The sequence below is a fragment of the Eubalaena glacialis genome, chromosome 3, assembly GCF_028564815.1.
Source record: "Eubalaena glacialis isolate mEubGla1 chromosome 3, mEubGla1.1.hap2.+ XY, whole genome shotgun sequence".
NCBI classification, from domain to species: Eukaryota; Metazoa; Chordata; class Mammalia; order Artiodactyla; family Balaenidae; genus Eubalaena; species Eubalaena glacialis.
Genome location: NC_083718.1, coordinates 170,005,837 through 170,029,136, shown reverse-complemented (window position 1 = coordinate 170,029,136; position 23,300 = coordinate 170,005,837). Strand labels below are relative to the sequence as shown.

Genomic DNA, 23,300 nt, shown 5'->3' with positions numbered 1-23,300 from the left:
GAAGGTCAGGTCCCTGGAAGCTGAGCTCAAGCTTCCAGTCCTACTAGGAGGGTACTGATAAAGGTGAAGTCCCAGCCCTGTCTCTGACTGTGGCCTGGAGCAAGTCACTTCCCATCTCGGGCCTCATTTTCTTATCCACAAAATGGGCCACCTAAAACTTTCCTGCAAGGTTGCTGTGACGGGTCCAGGCCGAGGGTGTGGAACTCCTAGCACAGAGCATAGCAGGAGACCAGGTGCCTTAGACAACAGCTAATACTAAAAGAGCTTCTTCTGTGCCAGGCACTCGCTAAGCTAACTTTACATATGTTAATCTGTTTCATCCTCGTAACGACCCTATGAGGTAGGTACTGTCACCATCCCCATTTCACATATGGGGAACCTGAGGTCACTAAGCTCTGCCTGGCCTCTGGGCCCCAGTGAAAAGCAGCCATGACCATCACAGCCAATGGGGAAGTCCTACTTCAAGGGGCCCCACCCTACATTCCCAATCTGCTTACCTCAGGCCCCAACAGGGGAAGGGTTGTGTCCAGGGTCACCCAGGGAGTCAGGGGCAAGGATGGAGTCAGAGCCTAGGCCACCCCCTCCCAGGTGGAGTCAGCCTGACCCCATCACAATTTGACAAGACCAAGCGAGGCGAACCAAAGAGATGGAGGAACAAAGTTGGGGTCCCAGGGCTGGGCCTTCCCCTGGGGAAAGCAAATAGCTCAGCAGCAAAATCCACAGAGTGAAGTTTATTCCCAAGAAAGTTCCCTCCCCCCTCCCCAGCCCGGGACAGGGACAGACAGGCTGGGGGTGAAGATGGGGCTCCAGGGGCTGAGGGGCCTCTGAGAGACACGGAAGGGCCCTGGTCCCCCGGCCACGCCGTGTCTGGCTCCCCCAGCCCAGCTGAGTCCACTGTGCCTCCCTGCCCAGCCCTCGGGAGAGGGGAGGGGGCGCTGGCTCCTGGGTAGTTCCAAAGTGGAGTGTGAAAATAGAGAGATATATAATATTTATACGCAGTGGGCAGTCCGGAGTGGCACTCACACCTCTGTCTGGAAGTCGCCATCCGGTGGTTCTGTGGGCTCCCAGGCTGCTGCCCGGTGCAGGGCCAGCCGTTCTCGGGGCTTGGGGGGCAGCGAGCCCAGCGTCATAGACTTAAAGGTGCTCCAGCTCTGGTGTCGCCGCTGTTGGGACAAGCCGGGACGCTCCCCTGGACTGGGCTTCTCCTGTGGGGGGGAGAGGGAAGGGCCCGTGGCGATGGGCCAATACCCTCTCACCCACTGTACAGAAGAACCAACTGAGAAGGCCCGGGGAGGGCCAGTGACGCCCAAAGTTACCGAGCAATCGGGTGCCAAAGTGGGGTTCAAATCCAGACCCGCCTGGCTCCAGAGTGGGGTTCCTGATGCCTGTGCTCAGAGTGGCCCCCTGAGACCATGTCTCCTGCTGCCCACCCTCCTCAAGATCCTGATGGAGCTCCCACCAATACCCCCCATCTCCTAAAAACCCCAGACTGTTGCTTATGCCATGGGCAGGCCCTTGGTGAGGCAAGCTGAGGCTGCCCAGGCCGGGGAGGAGGGCAGGGAGGGAATGAGTGCCTCGCGGCCCACCTCCCCCCACCCCACCCCAGCCTGGGGCACTTACGCTGGACACGCTCCGTTCGGCTGCCCCACCTGAGGACACACTCCACCGCTTCTCCCTCTGCAACGGGGGCCACGGGTCAGGGTCTGACCCCAGGGGCCACTGTGCCAGGTTGGGCCCCGAGCTTCAGGCAGGGCAGTCACAAGAGGAGCCCTCACCTTGGCCGTGGACTGGCTGCGGTAGCGGTCGAAAGTGTGGAATTTCTGGTTGAGCTCATGGTAGAGTTCCGAGTGCCGTTTCCGGGTGTGCATCACCTTCTGGGAGCCACAGGGCGTCAGGGCAGGTGCTCCCCACGGGACGCTCAGCATCCTGGGTCCCCACATCCCTGCCTGCTGCCGGCCCCTCTGGGACAAGGCCTGGCTCTTTCTTCACCCCAGAGCTACGGGCTTGGGCAGTTGAGGGACCGTCATGGGGTCAGGCTCTGCACTGGGGCTTGGGCTAATTTTAGGAGGGGACCCTCCAGGGACAAACTGCCCCCCGCAATCCCAAACCCAACACACACATACACTGTAGCACTTACCTCAAAGTCCAGGTCTGAATACCGTAACTTCTTTCGCTGGGAAGGAGCAACAAGGAAGCAGTGAAAGAGAAGAAAACTTTTGACCATGTGCAGGGGGTTTAGAGTGAGGAAATCTGCTCCCCCAGGGTCTGCCCACTGTACTTTCCCCCAGCCCAGGCTCAGGAGCTAGGACTCCTTTAAAGGACAGCCCTTGAGGTTGTGGAAATGGGCTTGGGGCCTGGGAGATGAGGCGCCAAGGCGCTACCCCACCGCAGGACTGCCAGGGGCACACACAGGCTGGCACACGCGTAGACATGCACCTGCACGTGGACCAGATGTCACAGCACAGACTTCCAACACGGCGGGACACAGATCCCCACATGGGATCACAGAGCAGACCCTCCTTCCTCTGTGTCCTGGATTCCACCCCTCTGTCCTGCCCCATCTTGCCCCATCCTCTCTGCCACCAACGGGCTCCTCTCTCCCTGGAAACCTCCATTTGTCCTGCAAATACAGGACGCAGGGTTACAGAAACCTTCCTTTCACCGCACTTTGCCCCTTTTCCTGCCAAACTTGGCCCTGCCTCCCTGGCCTCCCTCCCTCATGCCTCCCCCGGCTCTCACTTGCCCAAGACCACCTTCAAGGCCCCAGTGGCCTACGCAGCATTCGGTGCCACTCAAGAAGGAGGCCTTAGAGTCTCAGACTGTTGGTGCAGGGGTGCTCATGAGGCCAAGACCAATCTTCTCAGGTTACACTGGGGAAATTGAGGTCCAGGGTGAAGGGACTTGCCCCACAGTTCTCAAGGACGCCGCTAAAACCGTCATCTAGATCTCCCCAGTCCCAGGCCTGCAGACACGCTCACCACCACTGGCGGTGGTAACACCCCTCTCCTGGTCCTTCCACCTCCCTGCCTGCTCTTTCTTCGCCATCCACCCTGGCGTCTCCAACTCTCGGCCCCCGCACTCTGCCCTGCGCTCTCCCCTGCCCTTCACCACACACACACACACACACACACACACACACACACACGTGTCCTCCCCGTTCCCAGCCACACTGCACTTGCTGGAGGCAGCGGGACTCCTCTCCCTGCTCCCTGATGCCCACAGGCAAGGCACACACAGCTGCGCCCAAGAGAATAAACTCTAAATTCCCCCGCCCCAAACGCGCTCCTCCACCCCATCGCAGTTGCCCACACCAGAATTCTGGACGTCATCCTTGACCCCTCAAGACTCTGCCGTGTTTTTTGCTACCTCCCACACAAGGAGCCCAGGGCTGGCCCCTCCTCAGGGGCCCAAGCACGGACAGGTGTCCCCAGAACAAAACCTGCCACGATGCTGAGCGCTCCCCTCCCCAGTTCCCGTGTCAAGTTTTCTGTCTTTGTGACGCCTTCCTGTTTTTGCCATCTGCGGCAAGAGCAGGCACCAAATGTTCAAGAAACATTTCGGGAGAAAAACTAAACTTGCAAACCTTCTAGCTGCTAACTTAGTTTTCTCTGTGGGGAGGAAGGGGAGTTGGTTTCTGGGGCCGAACATGAGCAGCCAGTGGTGCCCGAGCTGTGACTCCTGACCCTGTCCTCATCCACACCCTCCTCATTCCTCCAACGAAAGTTCTAGAGTTCTACAGTGGGCCACGACCAACTGCTTGTTGCCAGTGATTCCCTGCAGGGAGCAGGCCTGAGGAGGTCAAAGAGAAGGTGGGGCAGCCACAGAAAACACACAGGCAGGGAAAGAGAGGGGCTGACATTTTCTCAGGAAGAGAGGGGCAATTACCACAGGCCTACGGGCAGTGCCTGAGGCTGATTTCAGGAATGATACCAGTAGCAATCCCCAATCATCTAGCACTTTCTACCTGCTCCACACAGAGATAAATGTTTTGTATCAATTTGTCCTGGCAACAACTCTACCAAGAGGCTGCTCCTGTGTTATCCCCACTTTACAAATGAGGAGACTGAGGCTCGGAGAGATTAAGGCGAAGAGAGACTACGTGAGCCTCAGGGGAAGATTATGCTCCAAATCTCACTGCTGATCAGCAGCGTCCAGATCTGAACTTGGGGACTCGGAGACCCAGGCTCTCATCCCCTATGATGTGGCTTCGCTAGCAATACAGCACCGGGCCTGAGCCACAGGCCCCTTAAAGGAGGGCCCATCCTAACCGGTCACCCCAAAACAGGCACTAAAGCAAGTGTGAGCACCTTCGAGAAGTGCACCCTCAGCGCGAGGCGTCCAAGCCCATTTGAGGGGCTCAGAGGAGCCAGGATTCCCTTGGAGCCGCCGTGGGCACAAACGGAGGAGAAATGCACAGCAGATATACTCCCCAGGACTTTGTATGAGGAGGCTGCCGGCTGTCCCTTCCCGGCTGCTGCCAGACATAGTCACAGGCACCCGGGGGCAGGCCTCCCACCCCCTCACCCCCAGCCCGTGCCCAGCAGCCCCTCACCTCCAGGGAGCCCAGCTTCATGGTGGAGCCGGGCACGGTGCGGGGCATGGTCCGGCTGCGCTCCCCCGGCTCGGGCACTTGGCGGGCGCTAGGTGTCGGCGGTGGCGGTTGGAAGGTCATCCCGTAGGGGTTCTGTAGCGACCCGTAGGCAGGGCCCAGCCCCAGGCCCGAGTGGTCCACAGACAGGAAGCTGGGGTAGCCTTCGGCATGGCCCAGTGCCTTGGCAGCCCGCCGGGGGGTGCCCTCGGGCCGGGCCCGCGGGGCGTCCTCGCCACCTCCGCCCCCGCCGCCAGGCTGCAAGCTCAGAGTCCTCCGGGGCAGCACCATGTAGTCCCCGTCAGAGCCCGGCTCGGCAGGCTGCAGCCACGTGAGGTCCAGCTGCCGCAGGCCACCCTCCCCACACATGTACACGGGGTTGGCCTCCTGGGGGGGCGGTGGCTCCCCCAGCCCTGGTGAGGCTGCCATGGGCACCAGGAGATTGCCAGGCAGCGGTGAGAAGCTGAGGCTGCCCTCGGGACCCACGAGGCAGGACTTGGGCTCCTCGTCCTCGTCCAGGGACAGGCGGGACAGTGTGCCCGTGATGGTGGACGGGTTACAAGTGTTGACCTCCTTGAACAGCACTGGGGGCAGGAGTGGAGGGAGGTGAGTCCGGGGGAGGAGGAGCCCCCAGATGCCCTTGCCCAGGCTGAGCAGGTACCAAGCCCCTGAGCTTGGACAGCGGGGGAAACTGAGTCCTGGCGTGATGGCTGGGTGGTGAACACAGGGGTTAAGAAGGTGTCTATCCCAGAGGCCCACAGCAAGGGAGGGCGAGGAACGAAGCCAAGGCCCAGCTCCCACAGTGCCCGGGTGCGGGTCCTGACCTCTGACCTGACAGCCCCAAGGCTGTCAAAAGAGCCTTGCTCCTCCCCGCTCCCTGGGCTGCTCCTCCCCAGGAGACAGAACTTGAAGGAGGTTCTGGTAAGAATCATGGAAATGACACAGTGATATAACAGCCACTTTGTGCCGAGCACCCGGCTAGGCACTTAACGTCCCCCAGTTCACGTAAGGCTCCCACCCACCCTGGGAGGACAGATTTCTCTCCTTTATAGGTGTGTTAACTGAGGCTCCAGGGGTAAGCTGTTTGCCCAGAGTCATACAGTGAGTGGTGTTCACAGCCTTGAATCCAACTCAGGGTTGTCTGACTCAAAAGCTGGACCCCGCAGCCAGACGCCTGTCAGGGCCTTCCTTGGTGCGGCTGGGGGCCCTCCCTTCTTGCCCCTCTCTGGGGCCATTCTCGGCTCTGCCCTGGCACACTCACCTGTCTGACAAGCCAGATCCACATCTTTTTCAAAGTCTGACTATAGGCAGAGAGGGAGAGAGCAGACAGGCAGAGAGAGGATCCATGTATCAGGGTGGGGGGGATGCAGGCCCCTCCCTTCCCACCCAGAAGGTCTGCCTCTGTTGGGCACACTGCCCAACAGAGCAGAGGGGCCCCAGGCATGGTCTCCTCCAGCCACACCTGACAGCAGGAAGACTAAAGGGGGGAAGGACTTGCCCAAGGCCACCCAGCTGTCAGTGGCTGAGCCTGAATCAAACCCAGTCTCTGTTCCTTCCCTGCCATAGATGAGGCAGGTGAGGGGTCTAGGGCAGGGGGCACTCAGAATGCACCTGTGCCCTGCCTGGGCCTCCCTCACTCACCAGGATCTGCAGCTGCCCGTTCTTACACGAGTCGGGGGAGTCTTCACTCTCATCGGCCCGGCACACGCCCATCTGACACTTCACCACATCCTGGACCTGGGGGCAGCAGGTGCCTGCTGGGCCTGAGGCTGCCACAGGGCCCCCCGCCACGGCTGGCTGTGCCTCCCACCCCAGGCACCCAGACGGGTGTGGAAGGAAAGAAGCGCATCCAGCCTAGGAGAGGGGAGAAGGAGCCCCAGGGGGCCGGGGCCGAGGCCGAGGCCAAGGCCAAGGCTGCCCAAGCTATCAGCGTGCACAGCAAGGGCTGCCCAGCTGGGGACCTGGTCGGGCCTCAATCTTCCCCATCTGCACCCATCTGCACCGTGGGGACAAGCGAGGGACTGGCATGGTCGGGGGCGGACAGGGGCAGGAGAGGCCCAGCCCACCTCTCGGCGCAGAAAGCAGTGCACAGCCGTGATGACAAAGCCCTGCGCGGAGTTGAAGACAGCAAAGAGGGCCTGGAAGAGGACGGAGCGGCGGTCTGTCATGGCCAGGACGGCGGACATCCAGGTGAGCGCCAGCAGGGGCAGCACCACGCAGGAGCTCCAGAGCGAGGCCCTGAGGACAAGGCAGAGGGTCCGTCAGGGCGACACTCCAGGGGACAGGCTGGGCGGAGCCTGGGCCTGCACTCAGCCTGGGGCCCTTAAACTGCCCAAGACTGGCAGGGCCCCAAATGCCAAGACCTCAGTAATGTCCCCAAGCAGGGGGGCTGAGGAGCCGGAGGCAGAGAAACAGAACAAAGACAAAGAGCAGAAAACTGGGGGACAAGGAGAGGGGGAGGGACAGACACACCGACACAATGGGACTGAGCCAGAGGCAGCATCAGCGGACAGAGACAAAGAAGGTGGAAAGAAACAGTGGGAGAGAAGAGGAGGAGGGAGACAGATACAGACGCTGTGAGTTTCAGCCACAATTTGCACAGAATCACAGGCCTGGGCCACATCCCCAGAGAGTCTGGGAGGGGAGGAGAGGAAGAGGGACAAAGAGAGACGGCAGACATGGTGAGAGAGTGGATGAGACGGGCAGAGACACACAGGAAGGTTAAATCGGCAGAGAGGACGGAGGACATCACAGAGCACAAATCTTTGGGGAGAAGACGGGGGGCCAGGGCAGCAGAGGCTCCTCCCCTTCAGCTTCCCAAGGAGGAGGTGCCAGGCTCCCAGGGCCTGCTCAGAGCTGGGCAGAAAGATCATAGCTGGGGCTGGGGGTCAAAGCCAGGGTCAGGGCCAAACCCACACATCCCCGGCCTCCTTGACAAGGGAGGGCAGAGAAAAAAGGCAGAGGGGCCCGGGCATCCGGGCACCAGTGCCAGCCCGCCCCCACCAGCAACAGCCCACGAGCGCACAGTAGGGCAGTCTTGCACTACTGGGCCAGGTGCCACACCCTGCCCACTCTGCCTCATGAACACTGCTGGTGGGAGAGTCAGGCAGGGGTGGGCACAGCTCTGGACAAGGCAGAGAGATGGGCAGGCGGCCAAGACCTGCCCTAGGAAGAGCGGTCCAGGGCTGTTCAGCCTGGCAGGGGGCGGGCACAGTGGTCTCCATAGGCCCCGGGGGCAGAGCCAAGACTAAAGAGAGGACCTAATCACAGCCATAAGGGCTACCACTGATTAACCACCAATTCTCTGGCAGGCCCTACACCAAATACTTTACATACATTAATCACACTGTGACCAAAACAACTCCAGTAAACAGGCATGGGGATTATTATCCCAATTTACAGATGAGGAAACTGGAGTGTGCCCAGCTGGGCAGACAGAGACAGAGCCGGGATGCAAACCCAAAGTGGCGCCTCGGAAGCCCAAGCTTTTAACTGCTAGTTCTGAGAGACTGAGTCAGAGAGGCAGATGGGAGCCCAAGCGAAAGGGAGCTTTCTGCTACACAGAGGTTCCCAGAGATGGTGCCAGCCACCTCCAGAGGCAGTGAGCTCCCTGATCCTGGAGGTGTGCAAGACAGAGCTGGGCCCCCACTGCTCAGGGAGGGTCAGCTGGATTTCTGGCCCTGAGTGGGAGGTTGGGCCTGAAGCCCTGAAGTTCATTCATTCATTCTACTCTTGTGCGGCTGGGATTTTAAGAGTCTCAGCAGCCCGGGGACAGCTCAGTGAAATAATTCCCTACCTCCAAGATTCTCTGTCCTCCAACTGATTGTAAGATTCAATGCCTCTGAAATTCTAAGTCTCAGATTCTATGACAGATGATAAGATTCTATGATTCACTCATTCGAACATTCTTAGCTTCTGATTGTCTTATTCTAAGATTCTACCATTCTAATTCTAAGGTTCTATGGGCTCAAAAATTCTAAGGGTGGAAGATTCTATGAGTCTCTGTAGGTTGGGGCTATAAGGGGGAGTGTGTGTCTGTGCCTGGATAAAATGTAAGCCGGGGCTGGGGGGGCAGGGCCAGAGAGCAAGGGGTGGGCACGGGAATCCGGCATTTTCTGGAAGGCACAGACATTCATTCCCTGTGGCCTCTTTGCCATCACAATGTCGAGTCCTTGAGAGTGCATGGCAGTTGGCGGGGCAGGGCAAGCTTTCCAGGGCACTGGGCTGATATCCCTCCTCCCCCCACCATGGGCACTGCCCCCCCTTCTTTTGCCCCCACCCAACCCCCCCTTTCCCACGGGGGCACAACTAACATGGCGTTCCTGGCCGAGGCTGAGCTGAGCAGGGGGCTGGGGACCGCTCCACACGCTGAGCAGGGGAGGAGCAGGCTGGCCCAGGGGCACCGCTCCGACCTCGGGGGCAGCACAGACATGGGAGAAGGGGGGAGACACACGGGAAGTGGGAAGAGATGGGGCAGTGTGAGCCCCGAGTGGGGTGGGAGGGGGAGGGCAGATGAGAGAGAGAGAGGTGGGTTAGGGTGGGCGAGGGGCTGCAGCTGAGCACACCGGGTGCCCACCTTGCCTGCACCCTTGATGCACCAAGGTCAGGGAGCCCCGGTCGCATCATCAAGCCCTGAGTCTCCAAGAGTGGCTGTGGCCCACCCTCCCTACAGCATTTCCCACAAGGCCAAGTCACAGCGACCCCCCTCCCCTTACCCGGCCCTCTGCTTCTTGGACTTGTCTGAGATGCCATCACGAGCCATGAGCTTGTTGAAGACGATGATTCCGATGAGCATATTCACCTGGGGGCCCGGTGGAGTGGGGTAGGGGAAGACAGGATCACCAGATGCCCTCCTGGCAGGGAAACCCCCAGGTGGACGAGGTAGACCCCCCCCCCCGGGGCCATGCCCCTCCCAGGACGCTGCAGGGGCACATACCAGGACAATGACAGCTGCTGGGCCCACGAAGGCATAAAGCAGACCACCCTCCAGAGAGAGCCAGCAGCTGGGGAGGGCGGAAAGAGGGGGTATCAGACAACCAGTGGGCCCGCTCCCATGCTCAAACGCCATCCCTCAGGGCTCCCTGAGCTGCCAGGTCACCTTACGCATGGGGCAGGGACCCAGACAGGGTGAGAGCGAGCCACTGACTGTTGCTGAGCCCCTCTAACAAGGGCCCTGGGGCTACCAGGGCTGATCCCTGACCTAAATGGTTCTGAGATTATCCAATCCCAGCACAGCCTTTTATAGTCAGGGAAACAGGCTGAGACGGGAGAATTTGCCCAAAGTCCCACAGCAGGAGTGGGCCAGGATCACAGCCCGAGAAGTCTGGAGCCCTATCAGGTCCACTGACTCCCGCTTCCCTCCCCGGGAAGGCCCACGTACTAGCTGGATGTACCGTATCCTTTGGTGCGGGTAAAGCCGACCGACACGGCCACCACCAGGGCAGGCAGACCTGGGGGAGCGGGGGAGCCAGAGTGAGATGGCCGCTCGTCCTCAGGGTCCTTCATCCTCCCAGACCCCCAGCCCAGCTGACCCCTGTGCCCAGAGAGCAGGGCCGGGGCCGGAAGCTCACTTGCTGCCCCTGCCCCCAAGGCCCAGTGACAGGGTCCAGCACGAGCCCTGCTCACCCCAGCCCAGGCAAAGGAAGCGCTTGCGGACGAGGCGGGTGCGCATCCGTCCGATGACAGCCAGGTAGGACTGCCAGGCCTCAGTGAGCACCCAGCAAAAGGACGAGAGGAAGAAGAAGTGCAGGAAGGCGGCTGTCATGGTGCACACACCCTGCAGGGAGAAGGAGAGGGAGGGAGTGGCCCTGAGCAGCCGCCAGGGTGGGAGGCGCCGGGCTTCCCACGTCTGCTGCTGGGCGCTGCCACGGCCGCCCACCTGAGCTCCGCCTCCCACAGAACCCTGCCAGGCACCCCCGTCTTCCTGCACCCACACACAGCACGACACAGGCCCGGTGACACGCACACGGCACTCGGCATCCAGGAGGCGGGCGGGCAGGCTGCCCACGCACAGACGGGGCTGGCAGGGAGGGGGACAAACAGGAGTGCCTGCCACGTCATGGCCGGGTGGGCCCCACGTCTGGCACCAGCAGGGATGGCGCTGTGCAGAGAGGGCCGAGGGGGCATAAGGGACAGCCAACACAGATCAGACGCGGGCAAGTGGCACAGGAGGCTTCGCTTGGGCTCCCACATGTCCGCAGACACGCCCAACACACGTGCGCACAGGCGCTCGGCTCACGTACATGTTCACAGATGTACACAGACATCCCTCACTGGAGTACACACACCCCCTCTCCAACTCCCTCATGTACGCTCACACACACTATCTCCCACACACACCCTCACCCAACACCCAGCTCGAGTGTCTACACACATCCGGCACTTAGTTTCATATACACGAGCACACGCGCCATCCCCCCTTCGCCCCACTCTCACACCCCGGCCCCCCTGTGAGCCTGCACCTGCCTTGCTCAGCACCCGCGACTGGCCCACGAGGATCAGGATGTTGGATGCCAGGATGGACAGGCAGAAATTCAGCAGGATGATGGAGCGTTCTGATTTTATAAACCTGGTGGGGCACAGTGGGCAGAGACAGGGGAGCTAGCCGCCCTGCCCAACCTGGGGTGGCCGGCCACCTCCCGCCCCGCCCCCTCGCCCCCCCAACCCCCCACCGTCCCACCTACCTCCAGAAGGCGGCATAGATGGCAAGGAGGGTGAGCAGCGCCATGCAGGACACAGCACAGCCGATCACAAGGGGGACTGAGGGGGAGCCCGCCAGCTCCAGGGTCTGGGGTAGAGGGGCAGACCGTCAGGTGGGTCACTGGGAGAGGGCAGCTACAGGGGTGCCATCGCCCTCCCCACCTCCTGTCTAGGACAGACTGGCACCTGCACCTGTGTCACACCCAGACACATTAGGGGACTCACCACTGCCTCCACACGTGCACAGAGCAGACCCAGTCACGTACGTGGACGTGTATTTATGCTGTCACCCGCACTCTTCCACACACAACCAGACACACGTGTGTGTGTATACGCATGCAATCACCCACTGCCACACACCCCTGGGCATGTGTCATCGCTGTGAGCACCATCCCAGGGGCACAGACTTCCACGTGCAATCCCACAAGTACACCCACGCAAATGCCACGTGGGATCACCCAGATCCCCGCCAGCACTGTCACAGATGGCCACTGGCACCCAGGAGCCTCTTCTCCGGCCCAGCCCAGGCACTTCCCTCCCACTCACCAGGTCCTTGGGCGGCTGGGCCAGCACAGCAAAGGTGGACAGGTGCTGGCACTGGCAGCGAGTGTGGGCTGCCTGGGTCTCCAGAGTCTGGCAGCTCTCAGTGTCCCAGTCCCCTGAGCTGGCATCTCTTGGGTGGAGGGAGAGGTGGAATGAGCCCCAGCCCAGCTCCACGGCCCCACCCCCAGTGCTGGCCACTGCCCAAGGACAGGTGAAACCTAGAGCAAGGCCACATCCAAGAGGCAGGCAGGCAGGCAGCGGGAGCCACAGGGTTTGCCCTTGATCCCTCAGGCCAAGGATGGTGCCAAGGCACCCTCCCTCTGGCCTTCCAGGCAGGACAGCCCCTCCTGAGGGAGGAGTCCCAGGGCTGCAGCCTTCCCCACACAGAGCCCCTGCCCAACTCACGCTCTGGAGTAGTCCCAGCTGGCACAGTGGGGATCCGTGGTGCCCTGAGGAGCAGAAGACCTAAGTGCAGCGTGGGTGGAAAGCTGCCCACCCATGACCACCCCCATCCTGCCATGGCAGGCCCCACACAGGTCAGCGGTTCAGCCTGCCATCAGGGCAGACCACCTGCCCATCAGACAGGCCTTTGGCTGCCCTGGCTGGGGCATACCCAGGGTCCCTGCCCAGGGCCCCACTCACGTTGATGATATAGGAGAGCTCCACGGTGATGAGGGGCTCAGCTAGTGGCTGGGTGGGGGGCCTCACAGTCACTGTCATCACCCTGGATGTGACGGCCAGCGGGGGCCTGGGGGACAGATGCTGAGGTCAGCTCCTGCCAGCAGGTGCCCAGACCCAGTCAGGAACCCTGAAGGTGCTTTGGATTGAGGGCAGGAGGCTACCATGGTGCCAAGGCCAGGGGAAGGCCTAGAGTTCAATGGGGCCCAGGACTTTGGGTGAGGTCTAGAGCTCAGTCCAACACCCCCTGCACCCCCTCTGAAGCCTCTGGGAGCTGCATGGACGTCTTGGAGAAGCACCTGTGTCCAGAGCCAGGCGAGGGGTCCCTGAGGCTGCAGATGGATCTCTCTGTGGCCAGCACGGGCTCAGCCCTCCTTCGCTTACCTGGGCCTCCCTGGACCCGCAGCAGCCCCATCCACCCCTCCCAGGGACTCACCTGGGGGGCGGCAGGATGAGGCCGAGGGTGCGGTAGAGCACAGCACCAATCACAAAGTAGGAGGAGGACTCCTCAGGGTCTGCCGGGAGGAGGCGCTGGTGGGAGTGGCCCGGGCCAGGGGGCACGGTTCCTGGGCCTCTCCCCCTGCCAAGGCTGCCTGCTGCCCCGGATGCGGCCGGCTTCCCTGGGGAGGAGAGGCTGAGCACCTCCTTGGGTAGGAAGAGGCGGTCCTCTGAGTACCGCACCCAGTCCTTCATGCCCCGGCGGCCACGCATGGGGAACGTGATGTCGCTGGACACAGCCGAGACGGGCTCTCGCTGAATGCTGATCACTGCAGAGGACAGACAGAGACAGAAACAGAGGGGAAGGTCACAGGGGAAGAGATGAATGTGGGGGAGACAGACAGCAGGAAGGCAGATGCAGACACCAAGGTTGGTACAAACAAAGAGGCGGGGGGACACGTATACAGAGAAACAACAAAGAGACAGAGCATGGGAAGAAACACGGAGACAGAGATACAAATAAAGGGTTAAATGAGGGAAAGGCAGGGCCCAGAGAAAGAGAGGAAGATAGGAAAAGCCCTCAGAAACCATCCCTCCCCCAAGGTGTCCTGCATTCGGCCACATCCAGCACCCCCTCCCCTGCCTGCCTCCTTGTACCCAGGTTATCTGTGACAATCAGAGAGCTCTGGAAGGCCTTGAGAGCATCGCCCACCAGGTGAATGAAGTCCTCCACGACCCGGAGCAGGTGCACAGAGCCAGGGGACACCTGGGGACAGAAAGGGCGTAAGGGACCAAGGCAGGGGTGGGCCACGGGGGAACAAGCCTGGAAGCCCAGCCCCTCACCTGCTGAGCATCATCCCACTTGTCCTTGTTCTCTGCATCCACCATGAAGCTCACCACCTGGAAGAAGCGCTGGGGAGAGAGCAGTGGGTGTTGGGAGGTCCCAGCCCCAGGGACAGTAGCTTCCCCGCCACAGCCACACCTGCCACCCCCCCACAGACTCTGCTATAGGGGCCCGGCCTCCCCCTTCAATCTAGGGCTTCTGAACCTTCAGCCCTCCTTCCTCTTGACAGGGTAGAGGGTACCTGCACGTCATCAGCCGAGGGCACATAGGTGGCTCTCTTGAAGGTGTCAGTGACATTCCTCAGAATGTCCACGGAGAAAAGCAGGTCCCCACTGTAGTAGGTGCGCCGGGCCAGCAGCTCCTGCAGGCTCCGCACCACTTGTGACATGCCCTCGCCCGCCAGCATGCGCTGCCCCTTGGCCAGGTGCTCCCGAAGCTGCCAGTGACAGGTAGGCTGCTGTCACCAGAGTGTCAAGAGCTGGGACCCGTCCCTGGCCCATCCCAGTCCAGTCCACCCACCACTTGCAGCCAGAGGGAAAGGGTCAGATAGAGATGCTCAAAGGGATCATGGGGAGACAGAGTCTAAGAAAGAGACCCATAAAGAGAGAGAATCCCCAAAGATACGTAAAGACTGAAATAGGAACAGCAAAAGAAAGAAGGAGCTCAGATATACATATAAAAGATGATAAGCACAGTTGAGGGACAAGGCACCTCCCTAATCCAAAGACGTCATCACACGCTGGAGTGTAATGCACTCTCGCTCTCTCTCTCTCTCAAAAATACAAGCTCCAAGCACAAACACAACAAACACCAGTTACAGTCAGACGAGTACACACAGGTCACGTTCGCTAACAACATTCTTACCCCATGGCAGGCCCTGGGCTGGGCACTGGGAACATAAAAATAATTTCAACTCTGTCCCTGCCTTCAAGGAGCTCCCAGTCTCACAGGACACAGACATTGTGATGAGCACTCATAACACCTAATGACTGAGAAGCTCAGGGGGCTGTAGGAGCCCAGGGGGAGGCACTGGGGATAAGGGAAGACATCTGAGAGTCAGGCCTTGAGGGATGAGTAGGAGTTTCTCAGACAAGGAGAGGCACAGCCAGGCAGAAGTAGGCACATTGTATGTATGCCAAGGCACATGGGCACAAGCAAGAATCAAGCTCCCTCCACGCCCACCAGAGTCTGGGACAGATCCTGTGTCGCCCCAGCTCAGCAGGGTGCACTCACTGACAGATACAGGTAGCGGTACTCGTGGGAGATGCAGCGGGCAAAGCTGGGCAGCCCCCAGTAGGCCACGCCCTGGGCACTGAGGAGACAGCGGCGGCTGGCAGACCCTGCAGGGGGACAGGGCAGAGGGTTGGGTGTAGGGGCCGAGCTCTCACCCACTTCACTCCACACCTCAGGATGGAAGCTCAAAGAGGCTGGGGGCCCGGAAGGGAGCGGCAAGAATGGTGGGTGTGGGAGGCATGCAGGGAGAGCCACCCGCCCCTCACCTGAGGCGTTGGGGGGGCACTTGTTGTAGATGATCTCTCCAGCAGCCGCCTTCTTCCACATCATCAGCATCACGTACTCGTCCCTGCACATCTCATGGAAGGCTGTTGGTACAGCGGAGGGGCTCAGCCAGGCCCAGGCACTTGCCCCCCAAGCCCCAGGGTCCGGCGGGCAATACCTGGACACCTCTTCTCACTGCAGGGCTTCACCTCCTCTCCGGTGCCCTCGCAGGGGTAGCCCTGAGCGCCTGTGGCCTGGCACATGCGGAAACGGCGCTGCCAGCCTGTGTCACATGTCTTGGAGCACAGGCTCCACGCGTTCCACGGCCCCCACTTGCCGTCTGTGGCTGCAGAGATGGGGGGCGTGAGTGGCCCCAGGCGCCCCCTGGGCCAGGGCCGCCACCTGCCGCCCCTGTGCCATGCACTCACCCGGGCACTCAAGGTTGCCGCACTCCCGGGTGTCAGTGAGGGCCCCGGTACACGTGGCCCAGGCTGGGCCCGCCACACTGCACTTCCGGCTGCGCTGCTGGGTCCCATTGGCACAGGACATGGAGCACGGGCCCCAGGGACCCCATTCTAGCCACTGGCCTTCCACTGCATGGGGAGACACAAGCAGGGTTGGCTGTTGAGCAAGGGGTGTGGGGATGCGTCAGGGCAGAGCACCGCAGGGAGATGGCATTCAGATTTAAATAAGGCCAGACCCACTGGAGAGGGGTGGATGAAGGGGGGCTGGAGGGAGCTGGTGGTGCCTGGGCCTGGGCCTGCCTGCCTGCCACCAGCTCCAGGAACAGAGGACCCCCTCTCCACTCAGCACTGAGGCACGCGCTCTCTTCTGGCTAGGGAAACGGGCCCCGGGCCACCTTCTGATCTTTGCCCACATGTATGCCCAGCTTTGTGTCCCCTCACAGCCCAGCTGGCCATGAGCACCAAAGTGCTATGAACAACAAGGGTACTCCAGGGCTCAGGGGAAGGGGCACTGGCAAGCAGCCCCCTTTAGATGGAATCACAGGGTGCCAACTCCAAGTAGGCAGGGCCAGGTCCCCTCCCACGCTGGCAGGTAGACTCTGCCAGTCTCCCCATGCTTGGTCAAAGCTCACTGGGGTTCCCCCAGGGGCAGGGCACTGGACCTGACTTCCTCCCCTTTCCCGACCCCCACCCGGCTGGGCAGCGCCCGCCTGGAAGCCCACGGGTGCTACTGACCCGGGCAGGCGGCCATACTGCAGAGCTTAGTCTGCAGCTCGGGACCCTCGCAGGCCTTGCCGCCGTGCTGGGGGGGCACGCAGGTCCGCATCCGGCTCCGGGACCCCCGCCCGCAGCTGCGGGAGCACAGGCTCCAGGACCCCCACTCCTCCCACACGCCGTGCACTGCAAGGAAGCACGTGGCCGGTGGCTGGGCGGCACCTTGACCCCGCCCACTGCCCACCCGCCCACCAATCAGGAGCTCCGGCAGCTCTGCCACCGCTCCTCATTGGCTCTGCCCTGGGCCCCAGGATTCCGCCCTTTGTGGGGGGGGAGATGTGGAAGACACAGACTTCTAGTCCCAACTCACACAGGACACTGCCTGTGGACACCCGGACAGGGAGACTAGAATCAACCCAGGAGGGGAGCCAGGGGTCCTCCTCTCCTGGGGGCACAGGAAAGCCCAGGAAAGGGCTCAAGATCTACCCCACCTTACCCCATCCCCATCCCTCCCCACCCCAGATCCAGAGCAAGAATCCAACATGGCAGGCCTGGGGCAAGAGAATGCCCCTCCCCACCCCAAGCGCAGGGACACACAAATAGACATAACCCTCTACGTGGACACTGACACAAAGAGCTCACATTGGAACACAGCTTTGCCCCACCCCTTTGCAAGCTCCTGGCACACCCCCAGTTGCCAAGATCCCTTCCCAGGTAGTCCTACTTTAAGTTCCCAGCCAGGAGCTGATCTGGCCTAGGCACCACTTCGCTCCCTCAGGCGCAAGGGGCAAGACCCGCTGAAGCTGCCGAGCCCCTCCTGACCGACAGGCTGTCCCCACAGGCACATGCACATTCTCAACAACTCCATGCTGAACTGAGGAAGGCTTCAGGGTCTAGGGGAGGCTCCCTGGGGAGTGGGATAGGGAGTCAGAGGAGGGAGGGGATGGTCAGAGAAAGCTTCATTTTTTTTTTTTTTACGTGGCATTTCTCTTAGATCTTGAAGGACAGGCTGAATTTTAATAGCCAAGGTAGAGGTGGAGGGGATAGGATAAGAATAGGCAAGAGCAGGGTGGTGGGAAAGTGCAAGAGGTGCTGGTGTGGCCAGACCATAGGGAACACAGAGGGCGGTGAGGGTAAAAAGACAAGCCTTGATTACCAGGACGTAGGCATCAGGGGAGTGATGTGCCCAGAACCAAGCCTGCTGGTGCGGGCCCTGGTCTGATTCATCTGTGTCCCCGATGCCCTGTGTGGGGCTGGGCATGGTGGGGGGGTGGGGGGACATTCAAGTTTGCTGAATGAAAGGAGGAGGCAACCAACCATCTTTGGAAGATGAACTTGCCCGAGTCCCAGGCAGGACCCGACCCTGCAGGCAGACTGGGCGGGGAGGACGGGCATACCTGGGCAGGTGGCTGAATTGTTGCAGGGCCGGGTCTCCCGCAGGGGCCCGCTGCACAGGGTCCCATAGGGGGAGGACACGCAGGAGCGGGTCCGCACCTGCAGGCCCTGCCCACACGTCAGGGAACACACGCTCCACGGGGACCACTCCTCAGCCGCTGGGTCGCCTACGAGAGAGGGACAGCGTCGGCGGCAGGGGGCATCTCCCAAGCACTCGGTCTCATAGGAATCCTCCTACCCTGACCCCAAGTGACAGGCTCTTCAGGAGGCAATCCAGCCCTGCCCACAGGCCTCGCATGGCAGAGAGACACGACTGAGCTCCAGGACATAGACATAGACGGGCACACGCCAAGCACACATGCCACCAGACGCCACAGAGTCGGGCCCCCGCCACAGAGGAAGGGAGGCGGGCCCGAGTTACCTGTCTGCGCCATGTACAGCCCAGGCTCATCTGCAGACCTTGGCCACTGGGTTTTCACCTTCGGTTCCTCTTCCGGCTCCTCACCTGGAACACGGAGGTGGTGGCAGGGGCTCAGCAGAGGCCAGCTCAGTCCCGCCAGGGTGGCACAGAGAGGGCAGCCTTGCTCGCCCTCAGCCAGAGGGTCTGGAACCAACTGCAGGCGACGCTGAAAGAGCATCACGTCCTGCCCCCTGCCCCACCACCACCATTTTACAGATAAGGAAACTGAGGCTCAGAAGGCCGCCCAGGGCTTGCCTACAGCCTCACGACTGTCTTTTCCTCTTGCCTCAGCCAAACTGGGGGAGACTGGAGAGGAGTGGCCGCTCATATTAATGAGCTCTGGGAGGCTTCTGTGCCAAGTGCTGTCCCTACCTATCTCCTTAACCCTCCCCTGGGAAGTAGGGACCATCACCTCCGTTTAAAGATGAGAAAACTGAGGCCCAGTGAGGGGAAGTGACTTGTCCAAGATCACACAGCTTGGAAAGCCTCAAGTCCAGTCTCTCTCCCCTCACAGGGCTGACCCTAAGGCAGACAAACTGGATTTGCAACAGGTCAAATGGCATCTCCAGAGCGTTTATTAAGGTGAGCAGTTGTGACCACTCTGTAAGCTTGCCTCTGGGACACGACTCATGCCAAGCCAGGGGCTGGGCCTGGGGCCCAGATTCTGCTCCCCAAGCAGCACTGGACTGTGACCTGGAGGCACAGGTCAGAACGCTGCTCCTCTGAGACCTAAGGGCCTGGGGCAGGTGCCTCCATCCAGCAGACCCTACTCCCCACCGCCCTGTGGCCAGCGAGCAGCAGGCGTTCTGGGATCTGCTGCTGCCGCCTCGGCCCCCGCCTCACCGGGCTCTTGGCTGCCCGATTTCTGTGTCTGGTCTAGGCCTCGGAAGCACTGCCAGCTCTGGAGGAGAGGCTGGGAGCTCCCATTCTCCAAAGCCAGGCCCTCCTGCTCAGACGAGAGCTCATCAGGCCCTCTCCCACAGGCTGGGTAGCAGGGATGGTGGCAGACAGGAGTACAGGGGAGAAAGACCCAGCCCACGTAGAGGCTGCTGGGCAGGTGGGATCGGAACAGCATTTTGGGACAGGGCTCAGCCCACGCTGTCCCCAGACTAGAAGGTACTCCTCTCCCCCACTCCCAGGCCCTCTCCTATTTCTGAACACCAGGTCAGCACCGAACAGGCACTCTGTGTTGGAAGGAACCCAAGAAGGCTGTACTCTTCCTGCCCCCTGCCGCCCAGTCCAGGCTCTGCGTCTGAGAGAAAGCTCTTCCTCACCAGGCGTGAAGAGTGGCCACTCTGAGCAAACCTGCTGTCCAGGGGGCCCTGAGCTGCCACTCAGCCCAGCCTCTGGTCTCATCCACTCCCGGGCCCTTCCCTCGACTTCAGTCACCAGTCCCAGGACCTGATCTTCATCATCCCCGAAAACTGCTCCACCATCTCTGAAACCTGCGTCTCCCCACCCCACAGGACACCTTCAGAGTCAGGCAACCCTGGTCCCAACTGGGGCGTGGACACTGACCAGCTGTGTGACTGTGGGCAAGTGTCTTTGCCTCTCTGACCCTGTTTTCTGACCTCTGTAGAACAATACTCAGAATACCCCCTACCCTGAGGGCTGACCTCAGGACTTCCTGACAGGAGATCATGAAGCCCTCAGCACCCTGCTTGGACATGGGGAATGCTCAGAAGGCAGCAACTATCTGGTTTATTTTCACCATCTTCCCTTCCCTCAACACCTCCACCCCTTCAGCACCCTCACGTGCCACCACCCCTCAGCCCCCTGGGCCTCCTCCCTCTGAACAGCATCTGCCATCGCTCCTGGCCTCACTTTGGGCCTTGCCTCTATCAAGACCACAGAGAAGGTGCTGGAACCATGCCTGGCAGCTCCTGAATCCCCTCACCCAGCCTTTCCACCACACCCGCTCAGCCAGTCCCCAGCCCTGGAGACTGTGACAAACCGCCTTCTCCACGCCCACCCCCAGGCTGCTAAAGAAATCTACAGCTGTGCCAACTGCCACCACGACAGATTCAGGGATGCACATCCGATGGCTGAGCAGGGCTCCCTGCCTTCCCTGTCTGTCCCCCACCTCGGCGGGCTGTGCCAGACCTTGACCTCTCTCCTCAAGCCCATCTCCGCCCACTCCCTCTCTGCAACAAGCTCCTTTACAGAGAAAGCAGAAGCTATGACACGGGAGCCCCCCTACCCCGACTTCTTGCCTCACCCCTCCAACTCCCAACTTGCCTGGAGCCCTTCTCTTCACAAAGACCAGCCCCTCATCCCAGTGCTGCCTTCTATTCCTCCCGCCTACCTTCTCGGGAGGGCTCCACCCATCATCCCCTCTCATCAGCATTTCGTCAGCATTCTCCTCGTGGCAGCCTGGGAACAGATCTAGGCCCTTTCCGTTCTCAGAGGGGCCCTCCTCTGACCCTCCTGCCTTCTCTGGCTACTGCCCTCGGCTCCTCTTCACCATCAATGAGTGGTCCACAGCTGGCACTCCAGTTTCTCACCTGCCACTCACATCCTGGCTCAGATGTCACCTTGCCTGGTAAATCCACTGCAGCCTGGCTTCTGACCACATCTTCTGCTGAAACCGTTCTTGACAGAGTCATCAGTGCCCTCCTTGTTGCTAAATCCTATGGACGCTTTGCAGGCCTCGTCCCGCCCGACCCCTTGGCAGCATTTCGCCCTGCTGACTCTCCAGCCCTGAAACACTCCCCTCCCTGACTCGCCTGGCTTCCTGCTACCTCTGCCCTGCCTCCTTGACCGGTCTGTTTTCCTGCTGCTTCCCACGTCAGACATCCACGCTTTGTCCTGTTTTCACAGGACAACACCGCCCCCGCCAGGCTTCATTAACCCCCTCTGAATGGCTGCTCCGAAGTCGCTGAGCCACCCACTGAACCTGTGCTTCACTCCTGTAGAGCGTCCTGCCTCCTGAACAGGTCCCCTGACGGTGGGGGGGGGCCCTCAAACTTAGCGTGTCCAAAATAGGATCATCATCTCCTCTCAAACCTCTCAAACCCACTTGTTCCCCACCTTCTTCACCTGGAAAACTCCTACTTGACCTTCAAAACCCACCTCAAATGACCTCTTGTAGGCGAAGTCTTCCTTATCCCTCACTCCCCTGCAGAGTTGGCTGCCCCCTCTTCTACGTGCCCACTCATCACGGATGATTCCATCTGCTGTCTGAATTACCCCCCATCCGAGAACCCTTTGAAGAAAGGCTGTGTGAGCCATCTCCCTGACCACATGAACACCAGCACAGAATCCGGCCCAGAGAAACAGCAGTAAACACCAATGAACATGTTGCTCCTAGCTTCCCCCACCCCATGCGGGTCATTGGAAATGGTCGTTTGTCATCTTGAGTATCAGCTCTGACCTGCAGCCCGCCACCTAGACCACCCCAAGCTCGACATCCATTTATTAATAAACGCTCTGGAGATGCCATTTGACCTGTTGCAAATCCAGTCAAGAGTCTTCTCATCCAGCTCCTTTTTGGCGTCTTGGCCATTACTGTTGTGGGTGGCAACCCCTCCCATCCCTGGCCTGGCATCCAGTAAGCCCATCAAATGCGGCCACGTGAGAGACCAGCCTGACTTGCTTGTCGTGGACTCACACTGCTCCCTGGGGTGCCCCCATCCTCTACTGACCACTCACCACCTGTTTGCTGGCCAGCCCTGCCATATAACCAGAGGTGGTGTCGGTGGTTTCTAGAATCCACCCCATTTGAAAATCAGAACATGTCCCAGGTCCAGCTCTTGAGCCCCTCTCCTAGCCTCCTGGGCTGGGCCAGAGAGGGGAAGGGACAAGCCCAAGGCCACACAGCCGGGGCCTGCACTGACTGCCCTCCCCTCCCCACCCCCACCCTACCCCCCTCTGAGGAAAGCCAGTTCTCCCTGCAGGGGAAGAAGACAGATAAGACCAGAGGTGTCAGCCACTGAAACAAACGTTTATTCAGCATACACCACGTGCAGGCCCCTGCCAGCTCCGGGCCCAGACCAGGGCAGGTGTGAGAGAAAGATGGGCCAAGAGGACAAGGAAGGGTCCAGGAAGGGGTGTGAGCACCCCCAGACCTCCTGAGCGTCCCACTCAGTGGGCGCTGTGAGCTGACTGGACCAGGGACTCTGGTGCTCCCAGCCCTACCACCTGCCAGCTTTCCCACCTGGCTGCTTGCTGCCTGGGACCCGCTTCCCCGCTCAGCCCCGGATGATCTCTACACTGTTCTGTTTTGTTTTGAATAACCCTGTAGGAGATAATTTACTGCACACCTCCTATGTGCCAGTCACTGCATGCTCTACATTACCTCATTTAATCCTCATTAGGGCAGGTTCTCCCATTTTACTAATGAGGTACTAATGAGGCTCCAAGGTCTCATCCTGGAGAGAGGCTGGTGTGGGATTCGAACTCCGGCCTGCCTGATTCCAGAGGCCACTTTACGCTGAACTGCGCTGGCTCTGACAAAATGCAATTCAACTTGGACCTCCTCAGAGACGGCTTCCCTGATTCCCATGGGACCCCGAGTTACTCCCTCGCCTCCCCACAGCCCCCCACGTGCTTGCCTCTATTCTCTTGTTTTCACATCTCTTCCTAATTGTTCCTTTGAGCATCTATGCCCCGCGTCCGCCAGGCGAGACTGATTCTCCCTTGCAGGCTCCAAAGTGGTCCTCTGGAAGCCCAGCCACACACACTCGCCTGCTGAGAAACCTTCAGTGGCTCCCCACTGCTACCACCACAGTAAACCTCTGAGCCTGGCATGCTCTGGTCCCTGCTGACCTGTCCGGTCCTGTTTTCCCCTCCCCACCAGGCAGCCAAACTGTGAGGCCGTGTGGGTCAGTGGGAAGGACGTAGATTTGGGAGCCAGACAAATGCAGGTCTGATTCCCAAGTCTGCATAGTCTTGCTGTGTGCCGTTGGGCAAGTCGCCTCACCTCTCTGAGCTTAAAATTTTCCAACTGAGAATAGAGGTGACACTTCCTAATTCATCATG

At 60.4% G+C, this 23,300-nt stretch overlaps 1 protein-coding gene across 1 annotated transcript in view; it reads right to left on the bottom strand.

The window, feature by feature from the left end:
* Window positions 1–746: 746 nt before the first annotated feature.
* The window catches only part of ADGRB2 (adhesion G protein-coupled receptor B2), a 36,309-nt gene continuing 13,755 nt past the window's right edge, over window positions 747–23,300 (bottom strand). The window contains exons 3-31 of the mRNA XM_061186877.1: window positions 18,282–18,365; window positions 17,863–18,027; window positions 16,487–16,651; window positions 15,716–15,880; window positions 15,466–15,633; window positions 15,290–15,391; window positions 15,024–15,130; window positions 14,032–14,226; window positions 13,790–13,858; window positions 13,604–13,712; window positions 12,945–13,275; window positions 12,473–12,578; window positions 12,236–12,279; window positions 11,834–11,960; window positions 11,272–11,375; window positions 11,054–11,156; window positions 10,214–10,364; window positions 9,969–10,038; window positions 9,525–9,591; window positions 9,304–9,389; window positions 8,902–9,000; window positions 6,655–6,826; window positions 6,230–6,325; window positions 5,850–5,889; window positions 4,553–5,172; window positions 2,138–2,173; window positions 1,776–1,874; window positions 1,621–1,677; window positions 747–1,205 (exon numbers count right to left, since the gene is read on the bottom strand). Of these exons, the coding sequence (XP_061042860.1) occupies window positions 1,020–1,205; window positions 1,621–1,677; window positions 1,776–1,874; window positions 2,138–2,173; window positions 4,553–5,172; window positions 5,850–5,889; window positions 6,230–6,325; window positions 6,655–6,826; window positions 8,902–9,000; window positions 9,304–9,389; window positions 9,525–9,591; window positions 9,969–10,038; window positions 10,214–10,364; window positions 11,054–11,156; window positions 11,272–11,375; window positions 11,834–11,960; window positions 12,236–12,279; window positions 12,473–12,578; window positions 12,945–13,275; window positions 13,604–13,712; window positions 13,790–13,858; window positions 14,032–14,226; window positions 15,024–15,130; window positions 15,290–15,391; window positions 15,466–15,633; window positions 15,716–15,880; window positions 16,487–16,651; window positions 17,863–18,027; window positions 18,282–18,365 (3,923 nt within the window). The 3' untranslated portion in view covers window positions 747–1,019. The remainder of the gene's footprint in view (window positions 1,206–1,620; window positions 1,678–1,775; window positions 1,875–2,137; window positions 2,174–4,552; window positions 5,173–5,849; window positions 5,890–6,229; window positions 6,326–6,654; window positions 6,827–8,901; window positions 9,001–9,303; window positions 9,390–9,524; window positions 9,592–9,968; window positions 10,039–10,213; window positions 10,365–11,053; window positions 11,157–11,271; window positions 11,376–11,833; window positions 11,961–12,235; window positions 12,280–12,472; window positions 12,579–12,944; window positions 13,276–13,603; window positions 13,713–13,789; window positions 13,859–14,031; window positions 14,227–15,023; window positions 15,131–15,289; window positions 15,392–15,465; window positions 15,634–15,715; window positions 15,881–16,486; window positions 16,652–17,862; window positions 18,028–18,281; window positions 18,366–23,300) is intronic.